The sequence below is a fragment of the Vicugna pacos genome, chromosome 17, assembly GCF_048564905.1.
Source record: "Vicugna pacos chromosome 17, VicPac4, whole genome shotgun sequence".
Lineage (NCBI taxonomy): Eukaryota > Metazoa > Chordata > Mammalia > Artiodactyla > Camelidae > Vicugna > Vicugna pacos.
Genome location: NC_133003.1, coordinates 4813814 through 4835820, shown reverse-complemented (window position 1 = coordinate 4835820; position 22007 = coordinate 4813814). Strand labels below are relative to the sequence as shown.

Below are 22007 nucleotides of genomic sequence, written 5' to 3'. Positions count from 1 at the left end.
GAGAGAGTTTGCAGGTCATACGTGGTAAATCCCCACCAACATTCCTGTCTCTCCACGCCTTTGAATCCCCCTCCTGTACAAGCCAGGGAAACTGGCATTTTATCCTCATTAAACACAGACCATGACTGAGTCCAAGTCTGTGTGCCCCAGCCAATCAAGTTACCACCTCCGGCTTCACAAACTAACAGATTAAATCTGGACTCTCTAGTAAGTGCACATGTATGAATGAATTCGGCCTGATCGAGTCCTATATTTTGTCCTCCTCGGCCTAACACCCTTAGAATCCACTCCTGCACGTGGTCTCTGGGATGCTTCTGATACATAATAGCCAGGTCTTGCAATTTCCTTGATGTGCTAGCTGTTTCCTCCTGGGTCTTACTGTGCACCACTTCCCCTGGATTGTACTGAGCTGTGACCCTAGTTACTGACTGGACACTCCCTGTTGTGCGTCTAAGAGGGATAAGCACCCCTTTTAAAGGCAGTACCCCTCATCTGTCCCAGGGGAGGTTAGTATAGAGTTTTCAAGCAACAAGAAGGCTTGTCTTCTCAGATGCCAAGTTTCAAGCTACTTCCACTGGCAATGATGGCTCCCAGTGACTTGGGTTTTGACTTTGTCCATTTCACCTGGGTCCCACAACATGTCCTTACTTGGAGTTTTAGTATCCTAATCTTTTTTTTCTAAGTGGCACATGAGAATCTTGGTGAAGTGTGCATTCAGATGACACTGTCATTTAGCAACCTGCTTAATTAAATTTTTGTCAGCCTTGTCAGTGCTATGGTAGCAAGAAATACATTCTGTTAGGGCTGTTGTGGAATCTTTCTTGGTCTTGGTCCATGACCTGAGCTGAGTGTTAAAGGACCCAAGCTGGTCGTTTTCTTTCTGTAAGTGCCCCAGTGCATCTGAAGGATGCACCCCTCCACCCCGAGTCCCCACGGCCTTCACATGTCCTGGTGTCCGCGTGCAGCAGCTGCTCAAGCTTCCAGTGCAGTCGCTTCAGTTGGCTCCTCATCCAGGTGACAGCCTGATTAACCGTGACACCGTGGATTAACTCTGACGCTGGGGATTACTGGAAGAAACCCCATCACTGGGCTCAGCTCCAAGGGTACAGTCAAACCAGCTTCCACATGCAGCTGAGTGGCTCCTTCTCCTGGACATTCCTGGTACCAGATCTGTTCCAGTGAGGGTCCAGTCGGGGGACAGAAACCACACAGCGATTTCCACAGGGAATGTTTCATATAAAGGACTGTTTAGGAAGTAATAATAATAACAGGCTATTATCTCCTAAGGAGAGGAAGAGAAATCTGAAGACTGTAAGAAAAGCAGAAAGGGAAGTCACTACTTACAGGGCTGAGGTCCAGACCTCACCAGAAATGTCAGAGAAATTTCCTGAGGAGCTGCTCTGTGGAACTTGCTGGAAATCAGCATGTGAGGATGATGTGCTGGGGAGAGCACTCTGTGGGGACACGGGAGGCTGCCTGTGGGTGGCTGCTGCTCCATGGAACTCTGGGAAGCTGCCTGCAGGGTTCATGCCACTGCATCTGGCTTGGGGTGAGCATGGCTAGGGGTTCCTGTTGCTGCTGACCATTCAGTGCTGTTGGACTGAGGCCAGGCAGGAGCATCCCTGGAACCAGAAAGAACCTCCGTCCTCCTCTAGCGCCCTCTGCTGATGGAGTGGAACATCCTGCTGGTTGGCGAGGGAGAGATGTTCCAGTATCACAAGCAGGGCAAGGAAGGGTGGACTTGGAGCCAAGGGGAAACAAATTGACAAGTGGCACCAGTAGCCTGGGGGGCCAGGCAAGGGGCTCCCTTCTTGGGGGCCTGTGCATCTCTGACTTCTCACTGTTCCCCTTTGATTTCTGCCCAGACTGGGGAGTAGCCAGGCTCTTAACTGTCATGTCTGGGGCTTTGTGTGTGTGTGTGTTTAGCAAATCTGCTATTCTTTTCATTACTCTGAGGGCCAGCCTTTTTGAGACTCAAGAATCTAAAATTGATTACCTTTTCTCTGTTTTCTGCTGTCAACTTCTGTCTTAGGCAATCCCACAGAATTGTCTCCCTGATTAAATGAAAGCAGGTGAAGGACATGTGATGGAGCAGAAAATTGGTCAATAAATCAAAATATAATCTGCCATGTCTGTACTGAGTAAAGAGATTATGTTCAAAAATACATTTCCATTTAAATACTGATATAGACATAGTGAGGAGCATGCTTAACTTCAGTGTTATGGAAATAACTTCAAATAGCTTATTGGTTACCTTAGTGATTAACTACTAAGTTGGGAAAAGATATCTTCTGAAATTTAGATATATTTTCCATATCCATGTCTTGATCATTTTTACGTAATAAAAAAAAACCCTTTTTAATGGAAATGTTTCATTACTTTATTGGATTTTGAAGTATTTTAAAGCCAGAATGAAGCAATCACAGATACTATGTTGCTTTTACAGTGCCAGCATAACACACAATTTCATGTTTTTGGCTAGATGGCATTACTTGTTACAGGTTCAGCTAGTACCATGTTGGTTGTAAGAGTGTATTTCCAGAATACTTGAAAGTTTATGACACTGCACAAAGTAAGAAATGATAGCTCTTCAGGAGAACTCTATATTACAGTGCTAACCAAAGTCAGAGCCATTCAAATAAAGAAGATAAGTACAAGTCTAAAGGTCACACATATATTTCCCAAAGGTTGAAGACCATGGCCAGATTTCCCTCTCTGTTAATTGCAAAGGAAACTTCTGAAGTAAAACTGAAATGACAAAACAAAAAGCCCTTCTTGTTCACATGTTTATTTACTAGACAAACTCTCCCAAACTTAGGCTGAGGTAGCCATCCTGAATTGCAAGGCCAGATCCCTCCTGACAACCAGCAAGTAATCTGAAACGGGAAACTGCTAAACTTGGGTTGGTGGTGGCCTTTCCTATCCAGTTTCCAGAGATAAGTCTGGAAATCATCTAAAAGCAACTGTAAAAGGATGTTAGAATCCTTACCCAACCTTCACTGATTGGATATCTTTTTTCATTATAAATGAGACAGTAATCTTTTTTAACATTTTTTATTTTATTGAGTTATAGTTTACAATGTTGTGTCAATTTCCAGTGTAGAGCACAATTTTTCAGTTATAAATAAACATACATATATTCATTGTTGCATTCTTTCTCATTTTGAGCTACCATAAGATCTTGTATATATTTCCCTGTGCTCTACAGTATAATCTTGTTTATCTATTCTATATATACCTTTCAGTATCTACAAATTTTGAACTCCCAGTCTGTCCCTTCCCAATAGCCTCCCCACTGGCAACCACAAGTTTGTATTCTATGTCTATGAGTCTCTTTCTGTTTTGTATTTATATTCATTTGTCTCTTTCATTTCTTTTTTTAGATTCCACATATGAGTGATATTATATGGTATTTTTCTTTCTCTTCTGGCTTACTTCACTTAGAATGACATTCCCCAGGGATACCCATGTTCCTGCAAATGGCATTATGTTGTAATTTTTATGGCTGAATAGTGTTCCATTGTATAAATATACCACCTTTTCTTTATCCAGTCATCTGTCGATGGACATTTAGGCTGTTTCCATCTCTTGGCTATTGTAAATAGTGCTACTGTGAACATTGGGGTGCAGGTGTCTTTTTCAATTTAGGTTCTTTCTTGACATACGCCCAGGAGTTAAATTGCTGGGTCATATGGTAAGTCTATTCCTAGCCTTTTGAGGAATCTCCATACTGTTTTCCACAGTGGCTGCACCAAACTGCATTCCCACCAGCAATGTAGGAGTGTTCCCCTTTCTCCACAGCCTCTCCAGCATTTGACATTTGTGGATTTTTGAATGATGGGCATTCTGACTGCTGTGAGGGGATACCTCATTTTAGTTTTGATTTGTATTTCCCTGATAATTAGTGATATTGAGCATTTTTTCATGTGTTTTTTGATCATTTGTATGTCTTCCTTGGAGAATTGCTTGTTTAGGTCTTCTGCCCATTTTTGGATTGGGTTGTTTATGTTTTTTCTTATTCAGTCATATGAGCTGCTTATACATTCTGGAGATCAAGCCTTTGTCAGTTTCATTGTTTGCAAAATTTTTCTCCCATTCCATACGTTGTCGTTTTGTTTTACTTATGGTTTCCTTTGCTGTGCAGAAGCTTGTAAGTTTCATTAGGTCCCATTTGTTTATTCTTACTTTTATTTCTATTGCTTGAGTAGACTGTTCTAGGAGAACATTTTTGAGACGTATGTCAGAGAATGTTTTGCCTATGTTTTCTTCTTGGAGGTTTACTGTATCTAGTCTTATGTTTAATTCTTTGATCCATTTTGATTTTAATTTTCTGTATGGTGTAAGGGATGTTTTAGCTTTATTGATTTACATGCAGCTGTCCAGGTTTCCCAACACCATGTGCTGAAGAGACTGTCTTTATTCAATTGTAAGTTCTTGCCTCCTTTGTCGAAGATTAGTTGACTAAAGGTTTGTGGGTTCATTTCTGGGCTCTCTGTTCTGTTCCGTTGGTCTTCATGTCTGTCTTTGTACCAATACCATGCTGTCTTGATGACTGCAGCTCTATAGTATTGTCTGAAGTCTGGGAGGGTTATTCCTGCACCCTCTTTCTTTTTCTTCAGTAATGCTTTGGCAATTCTAGGTCTTTTGTGGTTCCATATAAATTGTATTATGATTTGTTCTAGTTTTGTGAAATATGTCTTGGGCAATTTGTTAGGGATTGCATTAAATCTGTAGATAGCCTTGGAGGTGTGACCATTTTAACTATATTGATTCTTGCAATCCAGGAGCATGGGATATCTTTCCATTTTTTAAAGTCTTCTTTAATTTCCTTAATGAATGTTTTATAGTTCTCTTTGTATAAGTCTTTTACTTCCTTGGTTAGGTTTGTTCCTAGGTATTTTATTAATTTGGGTGCTATTTTAAAGGGGATTGTTTCTTTACTTTGTTTTCCTGTTGATTCATTGTCAGCGTAAAGAAATGCAACTGATTTTTGTATGTTAATCTGTAACCTGCTGCCTTGCTGAATTCTTTGAGTATTTCTAGTAGTTTTTGCGTGGACCTTTTAGAGTTTTCTATATATAGTATCATGTCATCTGTATTTTATGACACTTTTACCTCTTCTTTTCCAGTTTGGATCCCTTTTATTTCCCTGTCTTGCCTGATTGCTGTGGCTTGGACTTCCAGGAATATTTTGAATAGGAGTGGTGATAGTGGGCAGCCTTGTCTTGTCCCAGATTTTAGTAGGAAGCTTTTGAGTTTTTCACCATTGAGTGCTATGCTGGCTGTAGGTTTGTCATATATAGCTTTTAGGTATTGAGATATGTTCCCTCAATACCCACTTTGGTGAGAATTTTTATCATAAATGAGTGTTGAATTTTATCAGAAGCTTTTCTGCATCTATTGAGATGATCATGTGGTTTTTGTACTTTCTCTTGTTGATGTAGTGTATCACATTGATTGATTTGTGTATGTTGAATCACCCTTTGGTGTTTGATTTAGGGAGGTGGCAACAGTAGGGAATTGTCAGATCGAAAAGGTGTCTTCAGGTACTTTTCCATGCCTTCTCCACTCTAACCTGTGACTTCCTACTACTTACTCCTCAAATCTAACTCATCCTGGCTGGGCCCTAATGTATACGAGTTCATTACTCTTTCTTCCTGATAAGATTGGTCCCTGCCATCTGATTTCTCTTTCTGATCAGGTGCATATTCAGACATGCTCACAGGCAGGCTTCTGATGATGTGCTAACACAGATATGGGCTTCCTGGTCCATAGTATCAGGTCCTTCAGGACAAGGACCAAGATTAGCGTGTTTAGCATGGTTCTGGGCATGACACAAGAGCTGGAGCATCTCACAGAATGCATCTTTCTTTGTCAAGCCTGTTATTTGCAAACTTAATTCAATTCATATGTGCGACTAATATGTAATTGAGTTGTTTTATGAAAAATAATATCAATAAAATGAAAAAAGAGTAACATAAGTAGAACTAGCCTTTTGAAAGAGAACAGAGTAATATATTTGTTCTGGATTGTAGAATGAACCAGTGGAACATCAAGTCATGCTAGTTAGGGTAAAATTTTAATTCTTATTTAGTCCCATGCATTGAGTACTGTGACTGACCCTCAGTAATGCTTCCTGGGAGTCAGCTATGCATTGCTAATGACTTGCTTATAATGATTTTCTTATTTTATGCAGCTTCCTCCAGCTCTGCAGCACAATTTGAAAAGAAGGGTTATAGAGAGATTCAAGAAAAACCTCTTCAGCCAGCAGAGTAACCCTTGCAACTTGAAATCTGAAATTAAAAAGGTATGATGCTCTACATACAGGAATTCTTTTTGGCTACCAAACAAAAACACATCGTAGGAATTAATTTGTCTGCCTCTTGAGCTTTCGTCATCTACTTAAGCTCTGCCCACTATGAAAGGGCATTGTCCATGGTTGTCTTAGTCCATTCGGGCTGCTACAGTAAAAATACCATAAGATGATGTGTTTAGAAACAGCAGAAATTTATTGCTCATGGTTCTGAAAGCTGGAAGCCCAAGATCAGGGTGCCGGCCTGGTCGGATCTGTTGTGGAACCGCTTCCGGGCTGCAGGCTGCTGAATACTTGCTGTGTCCTTACATGGGAGAGGAGGCAAGGGAGCTCTCCCAGGGCTCCTTTTACGGGCATTTTAAAAAATAAGAACACTTATATAAGGACTTTATCCTTCTGGCCCAATTTACCTCCCAAAGGGCCCACCTCCCAAAACCATCACCTCAGGGTTAGGTTTTAATATACAACTCCGTGGGGGACACAGACATTCAGACTGTAGCATCACTTGAGATAGTAAATCAAGGCTATGTCTTTGCCTCTAATTTTCTGACCTTCATTTCTGAAGCCATCAGTCTCAGAAGAGTAATAGAAAGTTGTTTCAATATTATTGCATGTTTTCCTAAAAAATGTTATTAAATATATCTAAGTGTGTATCTATATATGCATTTACTGTAAAATATATATTATTTAATATCTCACACACACACACACACACACTCACATTAGATAGTTCTAGTCCAATCTTTATTAGGATACTCTTCAACAGACCACTGAGTTGAGTTTTGCAACTTGGAACAAGTCAGCTAACATCTGAGGCCATGAATTTTCTCAGCTATGAGGATGGAATGAAGCATTTCTAAGTTTCTTTCCATAATCGACATTCTGCAGTCTCCTAGACTGTGGGTGCTGGTAGATATTTCTATTCTTAAATAAGGAAACCAAATCACCAACATGTTAAGCCAACCAGGCAGAAGGAGAATTGTTTATCTGTGGTTAGCACAACTTGGTGACAGAAGCCACTTTGTCCTGTTTGACAGCTGTAGGGACACAGGATCATCTTTGCTTTCAACCTGGCTGAGAGGTAGATTCAGTTACCCTCTGTAGGGTGCTCTGCACCCTTGTCTGATATTTTAAGCTCATGGTGGTTCACGCCCTTACAAAACCGTACGATCAGGGAGGCAAGCCTTGCCTCCTGTGAGCTAAAGAAAGCTTCCACTTGGTGTATTAAGCAGTTCCTCCACTGAAACTTTGTTTCCGCATCAAGAATGAATCTCCCCTTTCTCTATGAGTTTTCACTCTTACTGTTGTTTTAAGTAGCTCATCATTCAAACAGACTCGCATTATTACAGTTTCTCCAAAGGCAGTAAGTGTGTCTTGTTCATCTTTGAATCCCCAGGGTCGTACCTAGTGCCTGGTAGGTGCCTGATGGTTAATATTGTTGATTATCAAATAGATTCTATGTTGGTGCACCTGCATGCTGTCTAACATGGCCTATGTTGGTTCTATTCTTTATTGCTATGTAAGAATTGATACATTTATACTTCTGCCTGAGAAGAAAGAACCCACCTTGTCCCTAGTCTGAAAGCTAAATGAGGCGTTTCTGACCTGTTTTTCCCCCTTTGTGATGTAATCTTTAGCAGCGGGTTTTGTTCAGAAATGGCTTTTTCATTCACTGTGCCATCACAGAGGAAGGGCTCGTTAGCTTTGACTTCCACAGCCATCCCACACCATGGCCATGGAAGCAGTGGTAACAATACACGAAGTGCACTCAGTTTCCACCTACCCCTCTGAACCTCCCCCTGAAATCCAGTGACTCCGCACCTGCAGTCTGAAGGTATTTTCATGGGATGACTGTGCCTTACTTATGAACCACCTGAGACCTGGGGAATACAGATGAGCCAAAACATGGATGAGTCCTTTTCTGAAAAATGAATCTCTTTATATTTTGACTCACCTGATGTGTCTTCAGTCCAGCCTGCTCAACCTTGGCTAGAATTGCAGGAAAAATAAAGCATCTGAGTAAATGGATAGGTGTCTCTGAGGACCAGGATTTTCAGCATGGGAGAGATAGCAGCAGAGACAAAATAGAAGGTATTAATTCAAATTAGAATTGGAAAGATCAGTATGAATGTGTATGAATTCATGATAAATCTTATCTTTTAAAAAATGCTCATACTTCCAAAAATTTCACTAAGTTTGTTTAGAAACTAAGCAAGCAGCAGTGTGCTCCCTCTGCACCCACAGCTTTGGAAATACAGCCACAGGCAGCTCTAGAGCAGAAACTGAATGAGACTAGGCTGGAATATCTTAACATCATAGGGTGCAGGGCAGGGATTCTGTCCAGGGCTCCCAATGGTGTGTCAGAGGACTCAGGAGCCCACTGCTGTCCGTTGCATAATTAGAGCATTGAAGAGAATGATATCCACAGTGGATCAAAGGCACCAACTAATGTTTAAATCTAAGGCTTCATGGTAGTGGAAAAAAAAAAAATCACTTACTGGTTACCTTTGAAAGACAGTGAGTGACCAACACCTTATTTCAAAAATTGTTTACAGAAGGAAAGAATCAAACATTTATTCTGCCTTTCCCTTGTGAATTCTGTCTCAGGGTAACTAAATTGATGAGAGGGAATTCTCTCATTACAGAACTCCCTCAGCTAATAAGTACCGAAGGTGTAAAAACACTGTCATTTTGCAGCCCCTTTAAAGAAATGATGGGTCTTGACATGCACCTTCTTGGCCACTGACATCTCGAAAGAGGGACAGCCGGGCATTCCATGCTTCCTCATGGGCGTGCGTAGCACCATCTGTGAAGTTTACCGTAAAGTAAAATCTTGAACCTGCATCTGATGAGCCGCTAAGATTTAATTATTAGAAAATAGTGAGTGTAAATACTGACATTTGTGTAACAAAATGGCCTCAAAAGCCTAATAAAACCTAATAGAAAGGAGCTGTAGGTTAGAAGAAATGAAAAAAAAAAAGGTAATACTTTGTGACTTAACATGTTAACATAATTCAGTGAAAGCGGACAAGGAAAACCTAAAGAAAGAAAGATCAGAGGCCTGGCGAGTGAAGTGTGATGAGAAAAGTGCTGAAACTTTTCTCACTTCTGACACCTAATCTCATTCATTTTGGCTTAATTTCCTTCCAAGTCCTTCCTCATTTGATTAGCTTCAAACTCGTTTATGTAGTTGTCCCACAGCAAAGATAACCTTATTTTATTATATGAAAAGAAGATACAGTTTGGGGAATTTAATGAGGATTACACTTGTAGTTTCTTACTGTTTTCTTCTATTTAGTTTTTTGCCCAGAAAGTAACTGTGTTCTCAGTTGACCAATAAGGCAGTAAAATTGTTCAATATTTGCTCAACATCAGTGTGTTTGCGGAGGGGGAGGGTAGTGACAGTGATAGAGCTTTTTCTCTTTAATAGCGACTTGTTTAGTTTAATAGTACACACAGCCATTTGCCCTTTGGAACTGTAGGTGTTTGTTCAGAGCAGAAGAGCCCTTTTATATCAGTTCAGAAGGAGGATCGTACACGTTCTTCCAAGCAGAGCATAATGCCAAAGAGAGCAGGTATCCCTCAACTCAATATTCATGAGCCAAGAGAGGGCCCCACGGTGCTGGTCTGGGACTGGTGATCCACCTCGTGACATCAGCCGGCCAGAGAGGCCACTGCTCAGAAAGTTTCTGTCGTATCACCCAGATTTCCACCTTCTGGGCAAACATTTAATTGCCATCTGGTATGTCCAGGCTTGAACTCACCATCTTCCTCCTTTCTTTGCATCAAATATCACTGGCAGCATCCTTTTTCCTTCTGCTCGGTCTTCAAACCGTGCGGTCACCTCCAGATGTTCCACTTTATCTCTTGCATCTCCTACCTCATTAACACCTGAGGAGTCTTCATTGTGCATGTGGTTTTGCTTGGCCTTTGATATTATAGCCCTGGTCCTGCCAGTTGGAAGCGAATTACTTTACATCTCAGATTCCTCACCTGTAAAATGGGCCTAATGCCTAACTTACAGGGTAGTTGTAAGAACCAAATAGAACATCAAATGTATCTAGAATGCAGTAAGCACCAACTAGTGGCTGTAGGTGCTCCTGTTATTAAGTAAGAATATTTGATCTTCAGTAGCCATTCCTTCCTTCTGGTTACCACCTAGTCTGAAGTCTTGGTACCCTTCTGATACTGATCTCTTGTTTTTTTTTTTTTAAAGCAACTTTTATTGTGGTATGGATCCTATAGAGTAAACTACACATATTTCAGTTGTACACTTTGATGAATTTTGATAGATGTCTACACCCATGAAACTACTGCCACACTCAAGATAGTTAACATATCCAGCACTCCCCAAGAGGTGCAATTTTCAAAATCCCAATTTATCCCCTCCCACCCCCTTTAATCCCTGGTTACTGTAAGTTTGTTTTCTATGTCTGTGAGTCTGTTTCTCTTTTGTCGATAAGTTCATTGAAGTGCTTTTTTTTTTTTTAGATTCTACATATAAGTGATATCATGCAGCATTTTTCTTTCTCTTTCTGGCCTCACTTAGAATGACATTCTCCAGGTCTATCTATTTGCTGCAAATGGCATTATTTTTTTTATGGCTGCATAGTGTTCTGTTGTATAAATATACCACAGCTTCTTTATCCAGTCATCTGTCGATTGACATTGGTGTTGTTTCCATGTCTTGGCTAGTGTAAATAGTGGTGCTGTGAAAAATGGGGTGCACGTGTCTTTTTGAATTCTATTTTCCTCCAGATACATGCCCAGGAGTGGGATTAATGCATCATATTGTAGGTCTATTCCTAGTCTTTTGAGGAATCTCCATACTGTTTTCCACAGTGGCTGCACCAAACCACATTCCCACCAGCAGTGAAGGAGCATTCCCTTTTCTCCACATCCTCTCCAGCATTTGTCATTTGTCAACTTTTGAACGATGGCCATTCTGACCGGTGTGAGGTGATACCTCATCATAGTTTTGATTTGCATTTCTCTAACAATTGGTGATGCTGAGCATCTTTTCATGTGCTTGTTGGCCATCTGGATGTCTTCTCCAGTCGGTTTTGCCAGACGTTGGCAGTGTTGTTAATCACTTGCTTCCAGTTTCCTGCCTACCCATCTGACTCCGGATCCAGCTGCCTTGGCCTCTGCTCTCTGCAGGTGCCTCCTCCTGATCTGTCTGCATTCACCCCACGGCCCCAGCCCCATTCAGACTGTTATGTGTATATTGAATCCAGAGTGATCCTTTTAAAACAGAATGTGGTCATGTCTCTCTCTCTCTCTCTCTCTCTATCTCTCACACACACACACACACACACTGTTCATGAGTCTGAGTATAAAATGCCAAAATTCTCACCACGATGTTCATGTCCTGTTTGGTCCAAGCCTGGGCCCCTCTCCCCACCCTCACCTTGTACCACTCTCGCCCTTTGCTGCCTCCTCACCGGCCACAGGGCCCACCTACCATGCTGCTTCTTCCCCAGCCTGCACATGCTGTTTCTCCTTCCCGTTATGTTCTGCCCACTCCGTCCTTTACTCACTCTTGTCTCTCAGCAGAAGCATTATTTTAGGAAAGCCTTCCCTGTCTCAGGTCTGTCTGTGACCTCCTAGAACCACCGGCCTGGCCTTCAGAGCATTCAGCTCAGTTGCAATTTTACATATATCCAGGCGGGTATTTCACAGACACATTTTTCCCTAATTAGGAAGTCAGCTCCAAGAATACGGTTCTTGGTCACCATTGGTGGTTTTCGTACCTTGGATCTGTGCATGGGAACACAAGGGTTGGTTTAAATTACTCCCTGAATGAATGAACAGTACTTGCTTTCCTCTCTTCAGCCTAAATCCCCATGCCTCCAGAACATGGGGTTTACGTCCTAGCCCTGTATCACTCTATCGCTAATGTGCAATGCCCAGCCTCTGCCCTCGATGTCCTCCCACCTGGAACGTCCACTTGGCTTCCTTGTGTTCACCCAAATCCAGCCTTTGAAGTTCAGCTCCAGTGGGCCCTCTGCAGAGTTTCTGAAAACCTTGTTGATAAAGGGGGTGAGAAGGGATAAATTGGGAGTTGGAAGTTTGCCCCTCTCAGGGAGTTATGGAAATGTTAGGTGGTGATGGTTTCCTCGGTGTATCCATCTATCAAAGTTCATCAAACTGTACATCTGAAATATGTGTAGTTTACAGAAATTATAGCACAACAAAATTATTTTAAAAAATATTTTAAAAAACCACATTGGTCTTCATAGTTTAGCATCCTTCTATGTGCAAGTTTAGATCGCAGCACCTCATTTCAAACTTCCTTATTTAATGAACAGAGAATATGAATCCAAGGTAACTACTGTGGCATAGTCTAAATTGTTCCATTTGCTTCTGGTTTGTTAATATAAATTGGCATTTTTAAAGTATATTGTATTACACAGTCACAAAACTTGGCCAGCCCAAGTGCTGGTTAAAATAAAAGTTGAAAGGAAGTTGAAAATTTCATTAAAAAATTCAGCTATATAGAGGGGAATTAAATGATTGGAATTTTAATAAATTCTGGCTTTTAGTGAATTACTCTTTCCTTTGCAATGTTGAGAATTAATTTGTGGAGATTAAAATTAATTAATGGTGACTGAGAAAGATGTATTAAAAAACTTGTTTGCCTTGGTGGGACAAGAAGGCATTTTCAAAGCAGATACATGACAAAGTATAGATTTGCTCTATACATAATGTTCTGTTGAATAATTGGAGTTTATTCCTCCCACAACTGATAAAAAAACATTTTGGCATTGCAGACCCCATGCCATTATTTTTCTATCCATATTAATTTTGTTCTCATAAGACTGTAAAATGTAGGATGTGTGTGTGTGTATGTTTCCCCTGACCAGGGAACTGTCTGCTTGCTTTCACTGTAATTTGCCTGCCTCTAATTTATAAGTCCTTTTTTCTGGACGGTGGGGAGGGTGGTTGGGGAAGGTAGTTTCATTTATTTATTTGCTTATTCTTAGAGGAGGTACCAGGGTTTGTACCCAGGACCTCATGCATGCTAAGCATGCGTTTTACCCCATGAGCTACACCCTCCCCTCTTAAAAGTCCTTTTGAAAGGAAGAAGATGGGCCTTTATCTGTGTCAGAGGGATTGACAGCCAAAGAGCCGCGGTTCCTCTTGCAGAGACACGCACGGATATCCCATGTCACTTGACTCTGAATGTGAAATAAGATGCAGTTTTACTTTTTCTGTTTCAGTTATCTCAGGGATCTCCAGAACCAATTGACCCCAGCTTTTTCACAGCAGATTACCATTTATTGCATCATTCATCAAGGGAACAGAGCCTGTCCCCAAATAACTCAACAGGTAATGGTCTTCAACACAGGAATATGGCTTTCATGAAGAAACAGATTGGTATTTTTCTTTCTCTTTCTGGCTTACTTCACTTAGAATGACATTCTCTAGGGACATCCATGTTGCTGCAAATGGCATTATATTTTTTATGGCTGAGTAGTATTCCATTGTATATAACACAGGGAAATACATTCAAGATCTTGTAGTAGCTTACAGTGAAAAAGAATATGAAAAGGAATAATATATGTATATTCATGTATGACTGAAGAATTGTGCTGCACACCAGAAACTGACACAACATTGTAAACTGACTATAACTCAATTAAAAAAATGAAAGAAAATAGTTTGGATCAACAGCTATCCTCAAAAGATTATCTTCAATTTAAAATAAAAATAGATCTTATATTTATTATCTATGATGGTAGTTGAGAGGGACATGCAGTAGGAATCTGGCAATTCCCTGAGATTTACTTTACCTACTTGGGACAGCTTCCATGATCATTAATTAATACCAGAAGCAAACAGAATCCATGTGGTTAAATTGTATTTCCTTTTATTTCTTCTTAACTGATGATGGGAAATCAAATGCCCAAAAGCATCAGGGAGATAAATAGCAGAAAGGGAAGAGTTTGAATAAAACAGAAAATTTGAAACATACCTGAAGAATCACATCAAACGTATTTAATTTTTTTTCTTTTTTGGAGAAATTTCACATAGGGAGGCAATGTAACTTAGGGATTAAAGGTGCACACTCAGTCACTGAGTAGCTGACCTTGAGCAAACCATTTGATCTCGCTGAACCCCAGTTTCCTTGCTGTAACATGGGGATAAAAATGTTACGTGCATTTTTGGATTATTTCAAGGATCAGTGTAAATACATAACAAATGCTTAGCCAGTATGTTTACGGGCTGAGCATAGTGTAACTCTCCTTGTTACGTGTGACTTTCAGAAGAATTCTTCAGGCTAATCTGAGGCTGTAGAATTCCTGCATAATTTTTGAATCCCTGTAAACTACAGTTAGGTCCCTCAGTGGGGCAGAAACAGATGTGAACCTTTTCGGGTTAAATGAAAACCTGCCATTTCCTCATCCAAGAACATCACTAATTGCTGGTGTGCTTTTGTTGATGCCTACCTTAGGCAGATCATTTCATATAACAATTATCAGACTTTCCCCAAGACTTGGATTCCTGGGATAAAGCTAACCTGGGCAGGCAGAATTTCATTTAAAATAGCCCCTGAGAAATGTATAAGATCAGATAAACTGTTGTCTAAATTCATTTGCTTTCATATATTTCTTAATTGGAGTACCATTTATTTGCAATATTGTGTTAGTTTCAGGTGTACATCAAAGTGATTCAGATATATATATATCTGAATATATATTATATATTCCTTTTCAGATTCTTTTCCTTTTATAGATTTATAAGTTATTGACTATAGTTCCCAATGTTGTATGGTAATTCCTTGTTGTTTATTTTATATACAGTTGTGTTTATCTGTTAATCCCATATTCCTAATTTATCCCTCCCCCCAGCCTTTCCCCTTTGGTAACCATAAGTTTGTTTTCTGTGTCTGTGAGTCTATTCCTCTTTTGTAAATATTTGTATAATTTTTTAGATTCCACATAAGTGATTTCATACAACATTCGTCTTTCTCTGACTGACTTCACTTAATATAATGTGGCATATATACACAATGGAATACTACTCAACCATAAAAAAGATTTTAAAATACTGCCATTTGTAGCATCATTGATGGAACTGGAGATTGTCATAATAAGTGAAGTAAGTCAGAGAGAGAAAGACAAATACCACATGACATCAAATGTATGTGGAATCTAAAAACAAAATAAGACAGCTGAACTTATTTATAAAACAGAAAGAGACTCAGAATGGAAAAGTCACTTGCTTTTAAAAGTATCTCCCAGGGCAGGTCAGTCAGTCACAGGCCAGACTTTTCACAGCAGCAGCTCCGTTGAGGGAAGAGCTCTGGTTGAAATCTCTCAGTGGTCAGAGAGGGACTTGACGGGTGTTTCCAGAAGCTGGACACATCACCGCAGAGCAGACTGGGTGTGTCCCTTGTCACAGCAGGCTGGGCAGAAGGGAAGACAGCAGAACCATGAAGTACTTTGGTCTTTAAGCCAGGCTTAAAAAGCACACTGCCAGGATTCATATCCTCACGCCTCCCCTCAGCCTTCAACCCGTTCTCTTCTCTATCCTGAGTGTGAGGGGAGCTCCTGGCCTCTACGTGTTGATTGATTAGAGTGGAATATGGTCAACACTGCTTTGGGTGGCACCAGAGTAGGTTAGGCACTGGCATATCATACTCAGACTAAACAGGAAAAGAAATCTTGTCCTCTAGCTTTAAATGTATTTTATTTCCCTCCTGGCAGCCAAGATAAGGGGTCAGATCTTTGTTGTCATTCACTGGCTATTACTTCCTCCACTAAGAATTTATCCTTGCTAGTACATTTCCACTCTTTTTGTCTTCTGGATGAGGGAGAGTTTCTTAATCTTTTCTTTGCCTTTCAGGTATTGTGTTTAGAGTCACTACTTTCCTCTTCATAAGACACACACACACCCACACACACATGCACGCACACACACACACACAAGTTAATTGGCCAGTTTATCCGACGCCTTTAAATCTTGAGTATTATTTTTTGATGGCCACCCCAAAAGTGGAAAGCTATAAAAGGAAGAGAAACAAAGCATCTCAGAATGCAAAGCCAAGATAATTTGGAATGTGTTTCTAAGTACTCATATTCATCATTAAGAAATTGACCATTTTCACTGCCCGCGTATAATTGCCAATAACATCCAACTAAAAAAAATGAACCAAGTGCCAGACTTGCAATAATTTGTCTATTTCAGGTCTACCCACCAGCTTTGATCTGGAGGAGGGCATCACGTATGCACAGATGCAGGTGAGGTTTCTGCAGCGCCTCTGAATGATTCTATTTTGTTGCTTTCAATTCAGTACTAACCTGATTTTTTTTTCCATTTTTGACTGTGATTGAAGAAGTCCTAGAGGAAAGTGGGTATTACAATTTTACTTCTAACAGGTGAGATCCAGTGTTTGCTTTCAAATATTAAAGTTCAGTTTAGAACTTAGAATTCATCCCCACCAACCTCAAGTGAAAACTGGCAGCCAGTGCTGGGCAGGGGACACATGGACAGAATCCCCAGGATGAACATTTCCAGCAACTGCTGGGACTTTCCTGAGAACCCCCTTCTGGCCAGCTTGCCACAGGCAGCTGGCTGTTCAAACTCAACCCTGTGTGTTCCCACCACCAGAAGCTGCAAGAAGGAAGCCCAGGAGACTGTGACCACCGAGAGATTGCAGCTCCACGTTGGGCGTCAAAATCTGTTACCAAACTCAGGTCCAGCAGCTCGCCACTCAAAAATCAGTACTTAGGAGTGACAAATGTTGGTAGAAAGGACAGTTGCCTTTTATTTGAATGCTGGCAGTCTGGGGCGATGGTGGACTTAATGTCTACAAAAACAACTCCAAAGAGTCTGCTCAATCATGAATGTTCTCAAGGGAAAAAGAAAGTGACCTCAGTTAAATCATTGAGATGGGGGTCAGAGTCATTTCTCTCCCCTCCCCCTCAATATGCAGGTGTCGACCTCTTGTGATTTTTCCTTAGACGCCATCTTGTTCATAGTTCGTTCATAAGATGACTGAAGGGGAAGCTAGGAAAGAGAACTTGTCATCTTTTGATTACTTAGTCTCCATTTCTATTTCTTTGATCTAGGAAGCAATCAACATGTTAGACAAGGTTTTGTGTGATCAAAAGATTTGAAAGGTGCTCTAGGGCTGGGGTTGAGCAGGGCATGGGTGTGCCTGATTTAAGGTTACTGACCAGACAAAGGGACCTCCTACAGAGAGCTCTTTCCTTCCAAAAGCTGCTTTTACATTAATCTGAGAGGGAATCCCAGAAAACTCTGGTAGGTATTGAAGAACTCAGTGAAGATTTCATTTTCAATCAAATTGCCATTTTGGTAATTGAACCACAATTGAACTTGATCCCACTGGGAATCTGGGTGCTCTATGACTGAGGGAGCTGGGATCCTGATCTCTGATTCCCATCAGCCCTTGTTGGAGGCCTCTTTCCCCAGGGGACATTAGTTTCCTGGCATTTCTGGCCTCCTCTAAGAGTGGGCAAAGCAGATTCTAGAGGCCAGTGAAATCCTCAGGAAAAGGAATGCAGATGCTGGTGGTTGGTAGTCAGCCCAGCATATTTTGAAGGGGTTTGAATGAGGGGATATGGGCGCTGCCAGTGTCTACTATAAATGAATTATCTCTGGACATTGTTGAGGAGCCCACTGGTAATTGTATCATCAGATCGACGGTGAGCCACCACTTACACATCTTGTACGGCTAAAGTTTCTTTAGGAGGCCTGTAGATTCTGCTGTCCCAAAGTGGCCTTTTCTTCCTGGAGATACAACCTTTCTGTCCAGCTGATGAAGCTATCTGGTGACCACTATTTAAATTATTCTCGTCTTTCCCAGAGAAAGTGGTCTTAAAAACACCCTGTTATGGTCATTATATGGAAATTAGATTCTTTTTTTGGCATTAATTCAGTCTCCAGCCTTTTTTTCTCTTCTGTTTCAACAAGTTATTCTTATCAATCACACATAAGCGTATTCAACTGCTTGTTCTTTTGGCTTGACAATGTATTTCCAAAATTCTTCCTTTGTAATTTTAGTTTTGCTGTGATTTGCAACTTCAGAGAAATGCAGGCATATTGTTAATAGAAATCACCCTCTCCGTCATCACTCTGCTCCCACCATCCTGGAGGGATTTGTATCATTCATTTTCTATTCTCGATCTGAATACATTCAGCCTTCCGTGGATGGTGTGAATGTCTCTGTTCTTGACTTTTGGCAACTTCTTATTTCAAGTGCCCTTGCTTGTAGTGGGGCAAAAATCATACTTACCACTGTTGCATCTGCATTTTCTCAGAGACTCGGGATCATGTGCTATGACTGTCTTCAAATTTTTGCAGGGAATCAATTAAGTAACAGTGTAAAGGACTTAGGGAGGCTCTTACAAGAGGGCTTATTTTTCCTTTTTTAGAAATAATAATTTCAGCCTTTCTTTGAAATGTATAGTTATGCTTTTGAATTCTATTATTACTGAGATTTTAAAAAATCAAATACTCCTGTATTAAAAGACATTGCAGATTTTCTTATTATGGTAAATAGACAATAAGATGCTTAATAATGAAGGTGAAATTATTTAGTTATATTCAGAATTGTGAATACAATATGAAGACATGAATTTAATGATCAAGTTAAAGCAATATATGATGGTTATGACATGAAATTTTCTTAAAATGCTCCAAGTTAAAATGAATAATCCATTTAAAGAGCCACATGGCCGTGACATTCCCTCTTCAGTTTCTAATAGCAATCATAGGATATATCACTGGGGGTGAGTTTTCATGGTTTACTAGTAAAAATAACCCATGGTAGTGCTTAAAGCCATTACTTGTTCACTGGTGTTCCCAATTAATTTCCAAGAAGTAAATCAGGCTCTACATATGCACCTAACACTTCCTAAGCTGAAAACACACATAATTCCAAATATGAATCAGATCAGCTGTGACAGTAATGATTTTTCCATAGTCAAATGATAGAGGATGCTAAACATCACAGGACATACAGAGGTATTTATAATTAGTACTTAGCATCAGTAGAGTGTATTTTCCCAAATAGGTTTTGTAAATAGCCAATATCCTCAAAGATGTTAATAGATGCTCCCTGAAAAATAAAGTTCCGTGACCAAATATATTTGGGAAATTCTGAGTGTATGTTTTTCCATTTTTAGAGAATGTTAACATGTATTAATATATTAAGGATTTTGAGGTGCACTGTAGGAAAGAAGTCTGCTGACCTTGTTCACCCCAATGAATCTTCATTATTTACTTGGGACACAAACTGAGAATACCTGCCCTAGAAATATGGTTACAAATAGGAAGCATTGTTTTAACTCCTCCACCAGTATTTATCCAGATCTGCTACTGTTCCCATCATCCTCTTAATCATCATTGTCATCATTGCAAAATATTATACAATGATCTTGGTTCATCACCATGGCCAGAGAATTACATGCTAATTCCTGTATAACTCAAGTTTACAATTTAAGACTGTCTGTTCAAACTTAGACACATGTGTACAAAGCATCGAGACAACAGCTAAAGCATTAAGCCAAGATATGTTGCATTTTCAGCTTAGATCATGAAGTTTCTGTTTAGTTAGGGATAGAGAGATGAGATTCTCAAAATAAGTCTCAGGACAAGGGCATTATCTAGTTATTAGCTGTCTTTAGGGAAGTTACTGAGAACTGTTTAAATAATGGTAAGATGGCTTGAGCAGATGTAGGAGAATGTCTCAAGCACAAACTGCTGTATTTGTTAAAGAAAATGGTAGCAGACACAGAAACAGCAGTGAGGGACCCTAGCCAGAATGAGGGCTTTGGGAAGAGGGGGTAGTATGGAGTTGAACTGAAGACAGCTGTGTAAGAAAATGAAAAGTGTTCAAACAAGCTGGGCCATCCCCAGGAGGGCCCCACTCCTGATCATTTGCAGGCTTGTTTCATTAATTACATCTGTTACACACATAACAGTTCGCTTCCTTACAGGAAGGTTACTGCCTGGCACACCTGAATTGATCAGCGTTGTTTCTGAGAGTAAAAGCATTTTGTAAGTGAAGAGATGACCAGTATATCATCGTCGTATACTTAGGGATATGCGTTAACATTTTATTTTGTGACAATGAAATATGTGTTGACATTTTTTAAAAAGTACATTGAATCAGCTTGCATTGATTTTCCTTCCAGTTAACTGTTGAACGTGTGAAATAGGCATTTAAGATACAGGCTACTTTGGAGAGGTGATTTTTCCACTCTAAATGGTTATTAGGTCCCACTGAGTTTATAGTTTGAGAAAGAAAGTATTAGCAGTGAACTTCAGCAAAAGGCAGCTTTCTGACAATCTCCCCATTCTGTCCTGTTTAGAATCACATTTGATTCCATGTGATTTGCTTTCTTATATACCTGAGCTGCTGCTTTTGAAATTGAATGTGTGAACTAAAACACTTGAGGCTGTAGCTAACTCTTTCCACTTCTGACTCTTCCAGGTATCACTCTTATCCCTGGGGCACCAAGAATCACCCAAACAACAGATGAAAATGCTGCATTTTAAATGGATGTGGTTTTCCCAGTCAAGTTCATGTTCTGGACGTGAGGCAATACTGCAAGATGCCCAGGGATGGGGAGCTGCTACAGGAGTGTGGAAGAGAGAAGACCAGCCTGCTTTGGTGCTGGCACGGCCCCTTCCTAGAGGCCCATCCCGGGGGTGCGTTAGATGCAGGATGACGGAGCTGTCAGCGTGCTCCTGGGGGAAGATGCTGCAAAATTCATCTGAGAGAAGGAAACCCACTCCTCGCCGAAATGTTCTCCAAGTTCATAACAAAACAAAACAAAACTTGTCCTATTTTTCAAAGGAACATTTTATATTTTTAGAATTGCTGAAACTATTTATGTAAAGGCATCTAGCCTTCCATGTATAAAAAATAGTTTTAGATAAAATTATAGGACCCAGAACAGTTAATATATTGGGTGATTCACTGAGCCCTCCATTTTTCTGCTCTTAAAAGAAATTCTAACTATATGACTTCATGGCTTTTTGTTTGCTTGAAACTATTGATTTTCTCTTAACCACTCGGGTGCTAGTGGTCTTGAACTCTAAGACAGCGTAGACAGTATTTGCAACCTTGCACAGCCTCTGAGAACAATTGTCGCATTTAAGTTGGACCGATAGAAGATAGTGACCTATAGTATGTGTATACATACATACACATGTAAGGGGAGGAGGGAGGTTTCCATTAGGCTAATGCTTTGCTGCTAATCAAACTCATAGTGTTTTTAGAGCACTTTCAGGAGTCACAGTCTATGAAAGAGATATTATTTATTCTGAGTCCGTTGTAACTAACATTGCCTACATTGGTGTTAAGATTTTGTTGTTTAAGAACTTGAAATGAAAATATGTTATATAATAAAAATATAAATTTCTTCTTTATTCATTGAGACGTCTCTAGAAAAGGGAACTCGTAATGCCAAAACAGTGCCCCATTCCTGTGTAGGGACAATTTATGATGAAAATTCTCTAGATTCTTGTTGGGCTAAAATCTCTCTAATTGGCTTCTTATAACTGGTGTAATATCAAGAAATTATTGTGAAATCGGACTACTTCCAGCTATTTTAAGAACATTTTAATACTATGTAAGTCATCTGAAAGCTGAAATTATGCTTTTTATTTACTTCTCACTAAATTCTATATTTACACTGATGTACAATGATCAAGT

The 22007-nt window shown here is 40.1% G+C and overlaps 1 protein-coding gene across 1 annotated transcript in view; it reads left to right on the top strand.

Annotated features, from left to right (window-relative positions):
- The window catches only part of LOC140686650 (serine/threonine-protein kinase Nek10-like), a 59443-nt gene extending 37941 nt beyond the window's left edge, over positions 1–21502 (top strand). Inside the window, 5 exon segments of the mRNA XM_072940853.1 lie at positions 6197–6307; positions 13537–13645; positions 16508–16559; positions 16642–16698; positions 20781–21502. Of these exon segments, the coding sequence (XP_072796954.1) occupies positions 6197–6307; positions 13537–13645; positions 16508–16559; positions 16642–16698; positions 20781–20829 (378 nt within the window). The 3' untranslated portion in view covers positions 20830–21502.
- The last annotated feature ends 505 nt before the right edge of the window (positions 21503–22007 follow it).